Source organism: Bombina bombina, chromosome 2 (assembly GCF_027579735.1).
Source record: "Bombina bombina isolate aBomBom1 chromosome 2, aBomBom1.pri, whole genome shotgun sequence".
NCBI lineage: Eukaryota > Metazoa > Chordata > Amphibia > Anura > Bombinatoridae > Bombina > Bombina bombina.
This window is the reverse complement of record NC_069500.1, coordinates 225247855-225267292: the sequence shown is the minus strand read 5'-3', so window position 1 is coordinate 225267292 and position 19438 is coordinate 225247855. Positions and strand designations below refer to the sequence as shown.

At 33.4% G+C, this 19438-nt stretch overlaps 1 protein-coding gene across 7 annotated transcripts in view; it reads left to right on the top strand.

Moving 5' to 3' along the window:
• Positions 1-19438, top strand: part of MEF2C (myocyte enhancer factor 2C) — a 391548-nt gene that overhangs the window by 349567 nt on the left and 22543 nt on the right. For all 7 annotated transcript variants that reach the window (XM_053701486.1, XM_053701484.1, XM_053701483.1 and 4 more), the window contains 2 exons: positions 9991-10163; positions 17230-17359. In XM_053701486.1, the coding sequence (XP_053557461.1) occupies positions 9991-10163; positions 17230-17359 (303 nt within the window). The remainder of the gene's footprint in view (positions 1-9990; positions 10164-17229; positions 17360-19438) is intronic.

The window sequence follows — 19438 nt, the reverse complement described above, 5'->3', positions numbered from 1 at the left end:
ATATTGTTCTTTCAAATTCAAGGACAGCTCGTACTGAGTCAAGGGGAAAAAGTTTTTTTTTCTTGTTTATATCCTTCTTTAAAATAAAATCAACTCCAAGGTCAACTATTTTAATTAGACTAGCAGTACATTTTACATAAATACTAGTTCTCTTAAAGTTTATCAAACATCTTTCAACTTTTTCTACATTTATTTATTTATAAGTGTTTATTCCCGCAGTGTTTATTAATATAATATAATATAGAATGCAGATTCTTCTGCTAGTTACAAAGTCAGAGGTAGATACTTAATAACTGGGATATGGCTACTGTCACTCACAAATAGACAGAATAGAATACTCAAAATTGAATTTGGCCACAATAGGTTAAATTCATGTTACAAAATGGAAATCAAACCCTAGATTTAAGCTCATTGGTCTATTTTTAAACACATAACTAAATAATAAAACATTTTACTCTGTAATAGATTAACTTTAACTTTAGATTATCTAATGGTCACCAGACAGACACTAAACACTAAAAAATGTAGAGCTGCCATGTTGTTATCATTGGTTAAAAATTATAATTGTGTTATCTAATCTGGACTTTCTCTGTGTGTTGTATAGATTTACTTTAAACTATTATTTAAAAGGATGGTAAACACCTTGTAATTACAAGACTTTTCTGTTGTCTTGCTATAGAATAACATATTAGCCAAGTCTAAACATTTACATTTTGTTTACTGCAGTTGTTTTTAAAAAGCCGAGCTCCACTCACCAAATGCCTTATTTGGAGGTGTCAACCTAGACATTGTTTTGCAGTTGTTATTAGTTAAATCTTATTAGGGAAGGGTATGTAGCAGGATTAGTCTTTAGAATCCATAAATAGCCAAGTATATCTATGATATCTATTATAATTTAATAGCAATTATGCAAGAGCATTGGGGGATTGCACAAGAGATCTCTTGTGTAATCTTAAATTTTACCACACAATGCTGCATCACAAGTGGCAATTGCAGGTGGACAGTTTCCCTATTTGAGAACTTGCCCACCTCCAATCTTAATAAATGCTCTTCTAAATGTATTATGGTCTACCATAAGTGGTGGTAGAAACAATTTCATTAAGGCTCTTCAAGAATCCCTGAAATGTCCCTAAGCAATCATAAGGACTGAAATAAGTAATTTCTCTTTTTGTTTAAGAATGAGCTAAATACATTGGCCCTTCTTTTTGTTCTGTTGGTTGATGACCAGCAGTGAAAGACAAAAATATTTTATAAGCTGGAAAAATGTATAAATTAACTCTAAAATTCAAAGGACATAGTTAAAGCTCCCTGTTTCTTAATATTGTAAATAATTAAATACTGAATTGTATTTTAATTAAATAGGTCTCCCTCAAACTCAATATAATTGGCAAATCAAATGGTCACCAGACTTAAGGGGACACATTATGTTATATGCATACAATTTCCTGTGATTGACTCTTTTGGGGGTGAACATATAGATATTGGCAAGCATTATTTTAATAAGCGTTAGAAAATTTACTTTTTGTCCCTTAAAGCCAGTTATTCCCTGTCATTGCTCCCTTGATAAATAATATAAATAACAGATCTCTGTTGGTTGACAGGTTGACAACCCTAAAAACATAAAGACAAAAAGTATTCTTGTATTAGGAACAAAAACATCTGATAAAAATAAAATTTTAGAAACTGCATAGTAAATGTCTGTTCAGCCATCTTCCCAATCAATATGAAATACCATGTACCAATAGGTTTTCTTTCCCATTGACAGGAGGTCACTATGGTTGTGTATTTATAATTAATTACACCAAAATAATGTATTATTGCCAGTGCTACTTCCACCCTAATTTATCATTTATATCATGTACTACTTACTAAAGTAAACAATCAGGACATTAAAAACGAATGATTTGTGTTATATAACTAATATATCTATGTTACACCTGTTTGTTCCTGATCAGTACCCACAACCCTGCAAATAATAAAACATAATACATAATTATTTTTAAATAGCATTTAAGACATTGAACTTAGTTGCTTTTTTTTTCCACACTAATGATGCCTATGATACATAATATATTTTTCTGAGTTTTCAGGTACTATTAATGATACTAGCCAATGCATTGAAAAGAAAATTGCTCCAGTAAGAACTGAATTTCAGTAACATATTCACCCTATTATTTCTACACATTTGTAGGATAAAGTCTGTTGAAAGTTATATTTTAAGAACAAGTTATATTTTAAGAACACATTTTATTTAACTGTTATCAAAAGCATTGTATCAGATGATATACCTTTCCTGTAATAATATAATTGTGTTTGTATAATGATCCAGACTAGGCTTATTAATTAAATGCTTTTAATTTCCCTCTATAAGCTAAACAAAAACTGAATTACTATATCATCTCTTGGAGTTTGGTAATAATATCAATTGGGTCAAACATAATTACTCTTCTTAATATTACTATAAAATAATTTGTATTTGATTAAATTACTATTGCACATATATATATGTGTGTGTGTGTGTATATATATATATATATATATATTTATATATATATATAATTGAAAAGCTTTAGTCACAAGAACATATACAGGAAAAATAAAGAAAATATATTTCATAGTGCAAGTATTTTATGTAACACTAATGTAAAATTTAAATGAACATAGTGCAAGATGCTGTATTATTTTGAGATGCTAATTGTTTGAGAAATTTTTTTAGATGTTAATTTACTAAATATTCCACCTTCTTATGCTGCAGATGAATTTCATTCAAAATTTGTCTAAAAGTAAAATGCACCCTTTCTGTAAATCCATCTGGTTTCCATTTTCCTATACTGTATAATCAGGAAATCCATTCATTTATGACATATAATTCTTGCACTTTCAAGTGGGTAGTGGAATGTGACACAGCACATAGAGCCCCGTTTAATTTGATCATTTTCCAGACGGAATGTAATTGTAAAGTATAGGTTTAAGTCAGGTTTAAATTGTATACTTAAAGTTTTTTCATGTTATTTTATTCTCTTTCAAATGTAAATGGGTTATTCTTTTTAACCCTTGAGTGTCAAACTAGTCCACATATCTTTGCTGTTATAACTGACGCTGTACTAATCCAATATTGAAAGTATAAGAAAAAATATATGGTACTAGTTAGGAACCTGTAACAAAAATAAAGAATAGAATGTATCGTTATTTAAACATTTTATTATGTTAAAGAATAAAATAATTTAGATTACTGCGAAAAAAAAACTTCAGAAATATTTTAATAATAATTAATATTATAGAAAATAATTTTTACAATGATATTTTTCATAAAAATTGCTAAGGTATATTATGCCATTAATAAGACCTCTTTATGTTACTGCATTTTTTCCCATTATACAAATAAAATAGTTTCCCCCCAAAAAATGATCTTTTACATAATTCATCAAAGCATAAAACTTTAGTCTTAAATAACTTGTCCGTCTATCTTTGTCACCATCAAATTTAGAAAGTCATAGACTTTGTATATTTAATTAACCTTTTCTAATTACATCTATCAGTTTAGTAATATAGGGTCAGATTACGAGTGGAGCGATATCCTAATGTGAGCTCGTAAAGATGTAAATTTGCCAGTTTACAGGCGTACGTTAAATGACCAGCCATTACAAGTGGTTGGTTAATGCTACCGCAAGCTTGCGGTTTCACTTTGCACTTAGCACAATTAACCAGAGATCAGAATTGCCCCAAAAATAAAGAGGACAGTAGAGTATCATTAATTACACATTATTTATTTTTTTAAAAAACCTTCCCAAAGCAGTTTAAAGTGAGGGGATGTGGGGTGTTAGAAAAAAATGGCACTGAAAGTGCCTTTCCATGGAGCTCAATGGGGGACTGTGTTTTCACTATATTTATGTATATGCTTATATACGTTATTATTATTATCAGGTATTTGTAGACTGCCAACAGATTCCACTATATTTATGTGTTAATATTAACATTGAAGCCTATGGAAGCACAATCTCATGGTCACGTTCACATTGCGCTTAAACATTATTGAAATATAAGGGAATCAATTAACATGTTAATTGTGTATTAGATACAAAAGAACCTTTTAACATTCCACTGTTGTTTCCATTTTCCTGAAAGCTCTGATTCTGTAATTTTGGCCCTATACCTTTATAAAACCTTTTGTCCTGAATTATTTTACTAAAATATTTTATAGAATGCATATTGCAAAAACAACACATGATAGGGTTCTTTTACAGTGAAACAGTTAATATATTTTTCTAGACTTGGTACAGAGCAGACCACAGTTTTTAAATCAGTATGAGGATGAGGTTTATAGAGTGGTTTTAAAGAGATCTTCTTTTCAGTGAACCACATGCTTGTATTTATCACTGATTTTCAAAGGATGGTCTTCTGTGTCAATGGTACAGAATAAAGAGTTTTACATTCTTTTACTCACAGTATGCCAAAAGCATAATAATTTGGTTACTGGAAACCATATTGCTTATTATAGGGCTCCATACTTTAGTGGGTATCATCTGCCAAGAAATGGCAATTTTTGTATCTATCTATCTATTTTTTTTTTTAAAACACAAAAAACATTTGTGCTTTATATATGTAGATATTTGGCTTAGCATTTCAAAATGTTCATCAAAAGACATATGAAGTTAGCATTTAATTTCTTAAGCCCAGAAAAAAATGATTATTTCATTTTTGTAGACAATCAAGCTGAGTATGGAAAACAGGAGCATGACTTTGATTGTTTTAATCTCTAAAAAAAATACAGTCATACTGGCATAAAAATATGCCTTATCTTATCCCCTCAATCACCAGTAAGAAAGTAAACACAAGCATGCAAATGCAATTAGCAAGACATATGTTCCAATAAGTTGACATATCAAAGAGCAGCGTTGTCGGTTACTAATAGGAAGCAATCTCTCATCAAGTGTTGATTTAGCACTGTAGGGATACAAAAAATAAGATATGAGAAAAGATTTGTACTAGAATTAGAAGGCTTGAAATAAAATGTCTAGAAATAATGAGGCATTGGAAAATCTTTTAGCACCTCTGTCTTTTTTTTTAATTTTTTTCTTTTTTTTTTTTTGGTTTTGGTTTTGGACGTGAGATGAAATTCAATTATTTTCAAGAGATATCAAAAATACATAGTTAAACATTATTATTTAGGAACAATACATAGAATCCGTTAGTCTATCATTGCATTTTTTGAAAGATTATAGCCAAATATGCAACAGTATTTTAATCAAATACAGATTATTTTATAGTAATAATGAGAAGAGTAATTATGTTTGACCCAGATTTAACTGTTAATTGATATTATTACCAAACTCCAAGAGATGCTGTAGTAATTTAGTTTTTGTTTCGCTTATAGAGGGCAATTAAAAATGTATTTATTTCGTTATTTTTTGTGATTTATTTGTATGTATTTCTCCACCAATAAAGCATAGGCAGGCATCTTTATCAGCCAGTGTGGTATACGTTCTGGAGTATTACGTTCAAATTTAATTTAAACAGCTTTTACAGGTATATGTATCTATCTATCTATCTATCTATCTATCTATATATATAGGGTCAAGCACTCACGTAACCTCTTGTTAAATCTTATTGCCCAGGGTGCATCAAGAGTATTAATACAGATCTGCCATAGAAGAAGGTGCACTCACCAGGACTTGATAAATGTTTGTTTATTGCCACTGACAATTAACAAACATTTATCAAGTCCTGCTGGGTGCACCTTCTTCTAAGGATGATCTATCTATATATATATATATATATATATATATATATTGATATATTGATATATTTTTATATATATATATATATATACACAGTATCTCACCCCTCACTTTTTTGTAAATATTTTATTACATCTTTTCATGTGATAATACTGAAGAAATGACACTTTGCTACAATTTAAAGTAGGGAGTGTACAGCCTGTATTGTAAATTTGCTGTCCCCTCAAAATAACTCAACACACAGCCATTCATGTCTAAACCATTGGCAAAAAAAAGTGAGTACACCCCTAAGTGGAAATGTCCACATTGGGCCCAAAGTGTCAATTATTTGTGTGGCCACCATTATTTTCCAGCACTGGCTTAACCCTCTTGGGCATGGATTTCACCAGAGCTTCACAGGTTGCCACTGGAGTCCTCTTCCACTCCTCCATGACAACATCACAGAGCTGGTGGATGTTAGAGACCTTGCGTTCTCCCACCTTCTATTTGAGGATGCCCCACAGATGTTCAATAGGGTTAAGGTCTGGAGACATGCTTGGCCAGTCCATCACCTTTACCCTCAGCTTCTTTAGCAAGGCAGCTGTTGTCTTGGAGGTGTGTTTGGGGTCGTTATCATGTTGGAATGCTGCTCTGCAGCCCAGTCCCTTTCGGAGGGGATCATGCTCTGCTTCAGTATGTCACAGTACATGTTGGCATTCATGGTTCCCTCAATGAACTGTAGCTCCCCAGTGCCGGCAGCACTCATGCAGGCCCAGACCATGACACTCCCACCACCATGCTTGACTGTATGCAAGACACACTTGTCTTTGTACTCCTCACCTGGTTGCCACCACACACGCTTGATACCATCTAAACCACATAAGTTTATCTTAGTCTCATCGGACCACAGGGCATGGTTCCAGTAACCCATTTCCTTAGTTTGCTTGTCTTCAGCAAACTGTTTGCAGGCTTTCTTGTGCATCATCTTTAGAAGAGGCTTCCTTCTTGGACGACAGCCATGCAGACCAATTTGATGCAGTGTGTGGCGTATGGTCTGAGCACTGACAGGCTGACCCCCCCACCCCTTTAACCTCTGCAGCAATGCTGGCAGCACTCGTATGTCTATTTCCCAAAGACAACCTCTGGATATGATGCTGAGCACGTGCACTCAACTTCTTTGTTCGACCATGGTGAGGCCTGTTCTGAGTAGAACCTGTCCTGTGAAACTGCTGTATGGTCTTGCCCACTGTGCTGCAGCTCCGTTTCAGGGTCTTGGCAATCTTCTTATAGCCTAGGCCATCTTTATGTAAAGCAACAATTCTTTCTTTCAGCTCCTCAGAGAGTTCTTTGCCATGAGGTGCCATGTTGAACTTCAGTGACCAGTATGAGAGAGTGTGATAGCGATAACACCAAATTTAACACACCTGCTCCCCATTCACACCTGAGACCTTGTAACACTAACGAGTCACATGAAACCGGGGAAGGAAAATCTCTAATTGGGCCCAATTTGGACTTTTCCACTTAGGGGTGTACTCACTTTTGTTGCCAATGGTTTAGACATTAATGGCTGTGTGTTGAGTTATTTTGAAGGGACAGCAAATTTACACTGTTATACAGGCTGTACACTCACTACTTTACATTGTCAGTGTTGTCACATGAAAAGATATAATAAAGTATTTACAAAAATGTGAGGGGTGTATTAATTTTTGTGAGATACTGTATATATATATATATATATATATATATATATATATATATATATACAGTGCTTTTTCTAAAAGAAAAGGTGCCGGTACTCAAAAAAAGGTACCGGACTCATTGATTTTTAATTGATATATTCTGCTCAAAGGGACAACATTATTTACAACATTTGATGTATTTTGCAGCCCCTCTTGTGAAAACTATAGCATTTACATGATAGTTACAAATATTACCTCTTATGAGTTGGCAGTGGTGGGGGTACTCAGTATCGGTGAGTACCCCCACAAAAAAACATATATATATATATATATATATATATATATATATATATATATTATTGTATTAGAATGAAAGACATTTTTTTAGTGCACTGTCCCTTTAAATTCAGTTTACTAACCTAAGATTAAAAGCTTAGTTGGTCCTCCCAGGATTAGAGCCTGCAGACTTTGAACAGGTACTTTAGTTTGTTGATAATCCAATATCTCAATAACAAATGTGTAACACTGCTACTATACAGTATAATAACATATATAAGATTGTTTTGTTGTTGTTATTCTCTAATTACAGTTAGACCTTGCTTAGTGCTGTGTGTTAAAATAGAACAATAAAAGAAGCAGTTTTAAATGGGGTCATTATATTTTATGAAATTGGTGAAAATAAAAATACAGTAGAACAATTCATTTTTATGGAGCAATGTTTTTTTTTTTATGAAAATCACTAATTATGTTTTATAATGGACTTGACTTTGTATCTTCTACAAACCTAATGTCTAAAAAAACCCAAAAACCACTCTTTGCCAAACAATAGGGAAGCTCACTATGTGTATATATTTCTTCATAAATTGCAGAGAATGAGTCAATTTATGAACATGATCTCTATAACAAAATATCTCTGAACAGAACACTGTGGGCTAGATTACGAATGGAGCATATATTTGCGCTCCCGCAAGTGCTATATCTGTGCTCAACTTTATTTTACCATTGCACGACCAATTGCGCATGTATTACAGGTTGCATGTAAAATGTTTGCGCTCTCGCCGTCACATCCTCATGCAGAAAAAAAAACTTCACAAAGTTGCGAAAGCAGAATCGTATTCCCCCTAGACTTTAATGGAGCCTCATTTTGAACAAAAAAAATAACAGCCGCCAGCTCGCACAAGCACGAGTGTAGTATTGCAAAGAGATATATGTATATATTTTCATATGTATATCTATATTTATATGTGTATATATGTCTGTAAATACATATATACGTATAAATACATATATACATATGTATAGAAATACATACATATATATTTATAAACATATACATATATTTATACATGTGTTCCTAAGGATTCCTATGTAAAAGCACTTTTGGAAAGTTTTTGTTCTAAAACCTGACATCTCATATCTTTGAAGAACAGACAAGGTGGTCTCCTTGCAAAAAACTCCTTATTTTATTGAGTACAAAAGTCACAACGTTTCGGGGCCGTGCCCTTAGAACTTTTTATTGCAATTTTTTCAAAATAATTTTTACTAGATAGTGTTATTAGGAGTGTAACTGTACTTTTAAATGCATTTTGATGTGTTTTGTGACACTTTTCTGACTCGCATAACAGTTAACCACAGCTCTGAAGTTGCAGTAATCATTATAGCATAAATCACGATTGCGCTCACATGTTTGCATTTACTTTCAACTTGTAATATTGGCAGAATTTAACTTGTGTGCAAATGGCCACAAAAACCTGATATCACTTGCACACATACAATAGTTCACCACCTGTAATCTAGCACTGTGTATATTACTGTGTAAGGTCAACTTAAAGTGATGGTAAATCCTAGCGTTTTTTAATTGCTAGGATTTACCAGTGCTATAAATAAAGGGTACTTTCAGCCATAAAGTATAAAAACCTTCATGCTAAAAGTACCTTTATTTGCCTGCGAGTATATGCCAAGCTGAGCTTCTGCAGATACCCACGGCAAAATTATTTCTTTTCAATAATGGCTAAGAGGTGGAAATGTCACCTCATTGAGAAAATAGCTTTTTGCCGTGGGCGGCCGGAGGTGCCTAGCTCGGCAAAAACAATTGCAGGCAAATAAAGGTACTTTCAGCATGAAGTTTTTTAAACTTCCCTTTAATTGTAGCACTGGTAAATCCTAGCACTTCAAAAATGCTAGAATTTACCATCTAAGTTACAGTGAGTATAAACCTTTTGTCAATATACATAAATCTATTTTGCATCATTTAGCATCTTATCCCTGAAACATTACACTTTCGATAATTTATAGCACTATTTTAAATACAGTGAGTCTGAATATTTTATAGATTTTGTTATATCTAGTGTCTCTCTAGTGGTTAATTCCATAATCTGTAAGAGTACAGATCTTAGAGTATTTTTCTCTGTGTGTCTTTATCAGTCTATCTATACATTTATATATATATATACAATAGAACATCTGCACAATCTTCCAATGGAAATCTCAGCTATCAGTATTAGAGCAGTTTATTCTGGGTAATGATATGCGGATTAGCTTCACAATGCTTATAATGCAAGGGATATAAAATATTTGATTTTTTTTTTGCACAGGTAATGGGTATGGCAATCACCGTAACTCACCAGGTCTGCTGGTCTCACCTGGTAACATGAACAAAAATATGCAAACCAAATCACCACCACCAATGAATTTGGGCATGAACAATCGAAAGCCTGATCTCCGAGTTCTGATTCCACCTGGTAGCAAGAATACAATGCCTTCTGTGGTAAGAAAGCATTTTATTATATGGTTTACTCTCCATCCTTTCAGTACTTTCCTGCACGCAGTAATTTATCCGGTTACATTATAAAAAGGTCATATGGTACAATTTATTTTGGAGCACCTTTAGGTCAAGTCTAAGCATTTTCCAACTGTAGATTATAGATGTCATTGAACTACTGATTGCATAAATTGTTTAGAAAGTAAAGTAAATGCATAGTTTATGTTAAGAGAGTTTTCACTGGTAGTAATAGCATTTTTTCTGCATCCTTACAGTTAAGGAACAAAAGGAAATAATGCATAATGACCCATCCTCTTTAATCATTTTAAATGTCAGGATTTTCCACTGCAAAAGACTAACTCTGCAAGACTCAATCCTTTATAACAGTTTGTAAATCTAGTTCATTGCTTCATGATTATTTATTTTATTTTTTTAACAGTCAAACCAGATTTTTTGGCAATTTATTAGTAGCACTATATTATTATGTGTAGCATTGAATATCATTTTTATTTAAAATGGCCAAACTATTCACAAGTATTTATGAATTATAGAGTTATAAAAACTGCAGGATAGTAATAACAAGACAATATAAACAAAGGATAATAATAAAAAAAAAAGCTAAATAAAAAAATATACATACCAAACAAACAAATAAAAACTACAAAAAGCTCATGTACAAAGAGCAAAAATAAAGACTTTGTACTGAAGTCACATTGTATTTATATATCTGCTGGAACCTCCATTTGTCACAATAATAATTACCAAACATTTCACAAAAGCAGTACTGTAAAGCAGCAGATTGGCTGTCTTTAAGAAGATAGACTGGGTAGAGGCCAAGGAAGTTGCCTTAAGGCATCAGTATATATACAGGGTCTGCTCTGGAAAAGGAACCCTCTGTAACCCTCTATATTGTGTAAAATAATGTGACTGCACGTGTTGTTAACTGTTCTTTAACTAGTTATAGATGAATCAAGGGCTTTAGATGTATATTATCCCATTGGGGGTTATTTTGTTAGCTGCTTTGTGTCTCAATCAGGGTGCAAAACTATTATATGCCCCAGTGGGCAGATGTTATTAGACAGAAAACAAGATGTAGGATTCTGTAGGAACAAAGAGATTGCATGTGAATAAGAGCTGAGATTTCAGGGGTGCCACATCATTGGTTGATTTCTAGTTCAGAATGTGGAGTCTTCATTTCAGATGCTTTGTACAGTGTTACTGTGCAGAGCATAGAAAACATTTAGGTCTGCATTAGGGTTCATGACCGTGGAAGTTATTTATTAAATGATGTATTTAGCCTGCACTTTAGACTTATGTTTTTGGGAAAGAGATAAAAAAGATAGCATTTATATAATATAACTGGTCTCAGGTGGAACTATAACAGTTGATCTGATTGCAATGAAGAATTAACTGTAGTGGCACATTCTGCCATATAACGTCACTTTTCCTAATTCCCTTTATACAGCGATATTGCTCCCTACATTTCAGTGTAATATCATTAGGCACTTTGCATCTTCCGCCCACTGCTCTTAGCGCACACATTCTCCCATTTACTGATTCATTCTATCTAACTAATAATTTACTTTGACCATATTTATGATTTTTCTTCCCTCTCACATTCTGTGTCACTCCCTTTTAGATTGTAAGCTTGAGAGCCTTTCTATCTGTTGGCCGCTTTAAATAAGGACTCCTATCATTGATTGTGCCCCAGGGCAGGGCATTCTTTTCCTGTTGCTTAAATTTGTCAATTTAATTACGGCGGTTATGTAGCCTCAAACTACTGTACTTGCTAACATATGGATTGTAATGTACCCCATGAATGTACTTTATTTTGTATAGAGCTGCAGAATCTGTTGGCGCTTTATAAGTAAACATTATTATTAATAATAATAATAATAATAATAATAATATAGAAATTAACTACTGAGCTGTAGATTATTGCATTTGTAGCCATCTCTATAATCCCATGGATTAAAAAAGATTAGCTAATTTCTCTGAAATGAGTATCTTAAAAAGTTAAAGGGACACTGAAATAATTAAAAGCGCATTGAAACTTTGAAAAATTGTGCATTTTTAAGATGTGAAAATTTTGATCCTAAATTCATTTAACCAGAACATGATCAGTTTAGAAAAGTTGCTGATGCATCTGGTTAAAGAAGATCCTAAGTGTTAGAAAAGTATATGTGCTGTGTTTTACACTAACTATAGAAAGCCCTTACTCACAATTTATTTAGGGAAAACAAAAATAGGCAGTAGTGCTCAATATAGTATTAATCTCTCACTAGAATCAATGGGTCCTATCTATCAAGCTCTGAATGGAGCTTGATGCCCCGTGTTTCTGGCGAGCCTGCAGGCTCGCCAGAAACAGCAGTTATGAAGCAGCGGTCACAAAGACCGCTGCTCCATAACCTGTCCGCCTGCTCTGAGCAGGCGGACAGACATCGCCGGAATTCAACCCGATCGAGTATGATTGGGTTGATTGACACCCCCCTGCTGGCGGACGATTAGCCGCGAGTCTGCAGGGGGCGGCGTTGCTGGTGTAATGCTGAATACGGAGAGTGTATTGCTCTCCGTATTCAGCGAGGTCTGGCGGACTTTGATAAATATAGGCCAATGTATTGCAGTCCACTCTGGAAGCTGATTGGTTAATATTCTAATATTCCACACGTCTGCCTGTATAAAATGATCAAATATTCACAGTTCATTTAAATCTTTTTTTTTTAATTTGTTGCTACTAAAATGTATTTTTTAACATTTGTTCCTACACTGACAAAGTAAACAAATATTTTTTTCTGAGGTGTCACTGTCAGTGTCTGCCAATGAAACAGTCCTTCTGTTATAATTAAATCACAAACATTTTTTGTGCAAAAAAATAAACATATATATACATGTTTGTACTCTTTCATACACATGATATACATTTTTTTTATTTTTTTTTCTCCCTTTAATGGGTATAAAAGGTTAATAATATGCTGAAGCTGGGCTATTGTGTGGCAGCTACCTGTTTTGGAAAACATGCTGTTTTAGCCTTTTTTCCAATGCTCACAAGGGGCCCGGTTATCTAAATTTGGTCGGGTCTGATGTGGTTTTTCACGCCAACCCTCGCAGGGGCTGCCCTCATGGAATTATTTAAAAAGAAAAGGGCAGTCCCACTGAGTGTCGAGATGTCTCCTTTAGAACATAATGGAGCTCGCTGAGTAGAGCGAAGTTAGCAGTGAGTAGGGGGCACATTTTAAAAATAAAGTCCTGTATCAAAAACAAATCACATTATACTACTTTCTGCGTATAGCATCTTACAGTCGCCTCTATTTCCGTATGTATGTGCTTTTGCATATTTTGCAGCAACCTCTACAACTTTTGGTTTGCGAGAAAACAGTGATATCTATAGGGCAAAAATGTTTAGATAATTACGCTGGAATTTGAGAGTTAATTTCATACACACCCAATTAATACCTATGTTCAGCCCATTTTATTATGAAACAATAAGTACAAATTTCTGTGTTTTTTGCACATCCAGTGTACTTAAATTACGATTTACGCTGTGCATATTTAATATGATTTATTCCTGTGTAATTTGCATACAAATTTTATGCTTTTGATAAAATACGATTTTGGTAAACTATTTTGTTACGATTTTTGATACACCTTAAAAATACAATTTTTTCCTGCGTATTAATGTGCGAATGGTTCAATTATTTGTTTAGTAGTGAGTTTTAAATTTCGATTTTCATTGTGCACTTTTGTAATGTATACATCTCCTTCGCATACAAAAATGCACTATATGCCCCTTTCACCAGGGAAATAGAAGTACTGGCGAGCATTCTTAAATAATCTCGCCGGCCCAGAGACCTTTAGATAAACTGCATAGTTTACTGAGGCTCTGATTAGTAGGTACTGAGTGCACAGTTCACAGAGCATACCAACCAATCAGTGCCAAGTAAATTCCAAGATTAGCTCCCAGCACATGGTCTTGACATTGAAAAAAGGCTAAAATAGCTTTTAAACAAAGAAGCATACATTGGGGTATACATAATACACAGGGTTTTTAAATAAGTACCTTTGTTCCTTAAAAAGTTTGTTTTGTTTTTTGGAAAGTAGAAAAAAAATAAAAGCACAACTTACTTTGTTCTTGCTATCATTTTTATGGATAGATAAAGGGCCATTAAACAAACAAAACAAATAAACGTGCATATGAAAGAGCACTGCTTACATTTTTTAAACATATTTATTTTGCATGAAACAGTTAAGGCTATGGGGCAAATTTAACAAGCTCCATATGGAGCTTGATGCCCCGTGTTTCGGGCGATCCTTCAGGATCGCCGGAAACACAAGTTATGAAGCAGCGGTCTAAAGACCGCTGCTCCATAACCTGTCCACCTGCTCTGAGGCCGCAGACAGACATTGCCGGAAATCAACCCGATCAAATATGATCGGGTTGATTGACACCCCCTGCTAGTGGCGAATCTGCAGGGGCGGCATTGCACCAGCAGTTCACCATACGCTGTCGGCATTTATCGATGTGCAGCGGACATGATCCGCAATATCGGATCATGTCTGCTCGCACAATGATAATTTGACCCCTATATACTTTGATTTTCGACGCAGCAGGAAGTGCATGTTTGTGTACAGCTTGTCCAAGGGATAAACGCTCACTGGCTGACACATATACTTCCCATTGTTTTTTATTTTTCAGCACAAATACATCCAGTTTTTTGTGTGGTTTTTTTTGGATTTTTTAGTGTTATATATTAAATTCTCAAATTTTTATACCCTAAAGTACGTGTATCTGGTTTTGTGTTCTTATTTGTTTTTTAAAGATATAAATATATATATATATATATATATATATATATACACACACAGGCATACTTTGTTTTATTGGGGTTCACTTTATTACACTTCACAGATATTGCTCTTTTTAGAAATTGAAGATTTGTAGCAACCCTGTGTCGAACAAGTCTATCGGCGCTATACATTTATACACATATAAACACATTAATACTCATGAATACTCATATATACACATGTATACACATATATACACATATAAACACATTAATACTCATGAATACTCATATATACACATGTATACACATATATACACACATAAACACATTAATACTCATGAATACTCATATATACACATGTATACACACATATACACATATAAACACATTAATACTCATGAATACTCATATATACACATGTATACACATATATACACATATAAACACATTAATACTCATGAATACTCATATATACACATGTATACACACATATACACACATAAACACATTAATACTCATGAATACTCATATATACACATGTATACACACATATACACATATAAACACATTAATACTCATGAATACTCATATATACACATGTATACACACATATACACATACAAACACATTAATACTCATGAATACTCATATATACACATGTATACACATATATACACATAGAAACACATTAATACTCATGAATACTCATATATACACATGTATACACACATATTTACACACCTATTTATACACATGTATACACACATATGTACACACCTATATATACACACTACCAGATGGTTAGAATTTTTTAGCAATACAGTATTTTTTAAATTAGGTATGTACATTTTTTTTTTTTTTAGACATAATGCTATTGCACACTGAATAGACTACAGCATAGTGTAAATATGACTTTTATATGGGAAACAAAAAAATAAGTGTGATTCACTTTAATGCTATATTCGCTTTTTTGCGGTGGTCTGGAACCAAACCCACAATATCTGCGAGGTATGCCTGTATATATTTATATATATATATATATATATATATATATATATATATATATATATATATATACATACATATATATATATATATATATACTGTATATACTGTAGATATATATAGAATAGGGGTATATATCATTCCAAAATGCTGCATGAATTTTTGTAAGCCAACAGACGTCATTATTTTCTCGCTGACAAGAAGTCATAAAAATGATTTATTTCTTGTCCCTTTTAAGATGATATCTCCTCTGGGACATTGGAAATGGTGCACGCCTCTCATTTTGGTATCCAGATGTTTCTAAGAAATATTACAAACATACACTTGTGTCTATATTAAATAATAATATTCAGGTATAATAATGGCTTAGTGATTAAGTACTGTAAACTTTTTATTTGCTACTGTAAACTTCTGTCTGGTATTGTACCTGAGTTAGGGTATGGTGCTGTATTTCACTTTGCCAGTTAATCATTTATTTTTACTAATTGTTAATTAATACTCCTTTTCCTTGCTCTCAGTCTGAGGATGTGGATCTGCTTTTGGTAAGTGACTGTGGAGTTTTTTGTTACAGTATCATTAGGTGACAGTTTTCAATGGATGTTCTTTATGAAATAAGTTTCACATTACTGCTATCCAAACAGAAAAAATGGCAGTTATGAATAAAATATGGGAGATAGGAACTCTTTTCCTTCATTATTAAAATGCCCAATGCAAAACTTGTCATGATGAATACATCACCCACTATAAGTTTAATACTATGATTTAAATGGACATTTTCTGTTAAATATGTATTCACTCCTATCTGTTATAAGTTCTTTAGTGAAAATAAGGAGTTGTAGCACCATCTGCTGTTGAGTTTGGTCTCTGCATAAAACGCAGATCTAATGTGCAATGAAATAAAACTAAAGCCATAACTGCTCATTTCAATTACATTTTTTTGCATTTGAATGATAAAAAAAAAAAAACAATGATAGTACAGTATGCATATTTCATCAGTTTTCCACATGGTCTGTTTTCAAGCTACAATAAAGCAATCTTTACATGTGGCAAGTTCAATTGCCTAGGAGAAGCTGATGTAATGGGTTACCATGGCGACATTTGGTCTCTTGAAAGATTGTAAATGATAGGGTTGGCAGAGTTCATAGGAGCCTCATGCTAAATGATTCATTTGTATCATGGTAAAGTTTTCTTTTTCTTTTGGAAAATAAAAATATGACACACCTTACAAATGTACACATAATGCTGATATTTCATTTTTATTTTTCCTTTCAATGTAACAGAATCAAAGGATAAATAACTCACAATCTGCACAGTCACTGGCTACTCCAGTAGTTCCCGTAGCAACCCCCACTATGCCAGGACAAGGGATGGGGGGTTACCCATCAGCCATTTCAACAACATATGGCACTGGTAAGTGTTAGTGCACTGTATATAAAAGAATAAAATATGCGAAAAAGACTGATATGTGTGCGTGGGCGTCCATATCTCCAGGAAAGCAGCATGCATTCTATTCCCTGCAGATATATAGGGGGTTTCAAAATATACAGTCATGTTTCAACAAGGTGAGAGATCTATTGTTTGTAGTAAAAATGTAGGTGTATATTATTTATGTTTGTGTAAAGTATGTCTGCGTCTATATGTGTATGTGTATGCCGATGGTACATACAAATCTATATATCATCATATTAAAAAGTGAATAGAAAGAACTCTTCCGTTCTGGTGTCAGTACTGGCAATAATTAGTATTATTTCTTCTATAGTTTAGCAGTGTGAACATATTTTAAGTAAATGTGCTCTGCATAAATTAATGGAAGCAAAATATCATTATTTATTTTATTTAAAGGGATATGAAATCCAAAACATGTTCTTTTGTGATATAGACAGAGCATACATTTAAATAATAAAAAAAAAAGCTTCCAATTCGCTTTTATCATAAAATTTGCTTAGTTCCCATGGTATTCTTTGTTGAAGAGATACCTAGGTAGGCACCCGGAGCACTACATGGCAGGAAATAGTGCTGCCACCTAGTGCTCTTGCAAATGGATAGCATTCCTGCAAAACCGCTTCCATAAAGTGCTTCAGACACGTGAGCTCCTGAGCTGACCTCCCTGCTTTATAACAAAAGAGGACGAGAAATTTAGATTATAAAAGTAGATTAGATTTTTTTTTATATTATGCACTATCTGAACCATGAAAGAATGAATCTGAGTTTAATGTCCCTTTAAAGGGACATTGAACCCAAACATTTTCTTTCATGATTCAGATAGAGAATACAATTTAAAAAAAGTTTCCAATTTACTTCTATTATCAAATATGCTTTGTTCTCATGTTATTCTTTGTTGAAGGGATACCTAGGTAGGTAGCGTGCACATGCCTGAAGCACTACACGACAGGAAATAGTGCTGCCATCTAGTGCTCCTGCTAAGTCTGTCAATCACCTTTCCGATTTAGATGTTGTTTACAAACCTTGAGAAAAAGTATCAAATCATTTATCTACAAAATTCCCTATAGACTTTATTGATGAATTTTGTAGAAACAATCCAAGATAAACTTTACTAAAGGATTGTAATCAACCCTTAATGAAGTTTGGTGCCATGTATGTTCAGATGTCCAGTGACTGTGCATGTGCAGTGTGTAGTATCTAAATATGATGTATAAGCTCACTCAATGGCAACCTATTCAATCCTCATGATTCCTGGCTGAAATATCTTACTGTCCTCAGATATATACTACTTTTAAAACAATATTTTAACATATAGAGACTGGAATAGCTGATGGGGGGAAAAAACATGAAATACATTTAGGCATTTAATAAAGGGATTAAATAAAGTTTACTATGAAATTATTGTTCAGAAAAAGCAACACCAGAACATGGGACCATGGTCTTAAGTGGGAGGTAGTAGGCTCAGTAGTAATTTATGCAAGGACTTCATGACGTAAATGACTTCCTTATGTGGTAAGGACAATACAAAGATTAATGTGATAGGCAGAAGGCAATGGAATGGAAATAATAAGTTAAAGGGCCATAATACCCAAATGTTTAAACACTTGAAAGTGGTGCAGCATAGCTGTAAAAAGCTGACTAGAAAATATCTCCTGAACATATCTATGTAAAAAAGAAAGATATTTTACCTCAAAAGTTCCTCAGTAGCCACCTCCCATTGTAAAGGATTTCTAAGCAGCTTTTTAGTGTGTCTGTCCTGGGACAGCTGAAAGGATGAGCCTCGTGAACTCTCATATTATTTCACCAATCAGGTAAAGGAAGCTTACTATGAAATCTCATGAGAGTTAAGTCAAATCTCATGAGATCACAGTAAGAGTTCATGACCTCAGCACTACTGATGCTGATTGGCTGCTGTTCATTTCTTCATTTTTTTTTTATTTTTACCTGCAGCTGGGAGCAGGTGAAGTATAACTTTTTACACAGAACATACTCTGATGAGCTGAGGAGATTGTGAGGTAAAATATCTTCCTTTTTTACATAGAGATG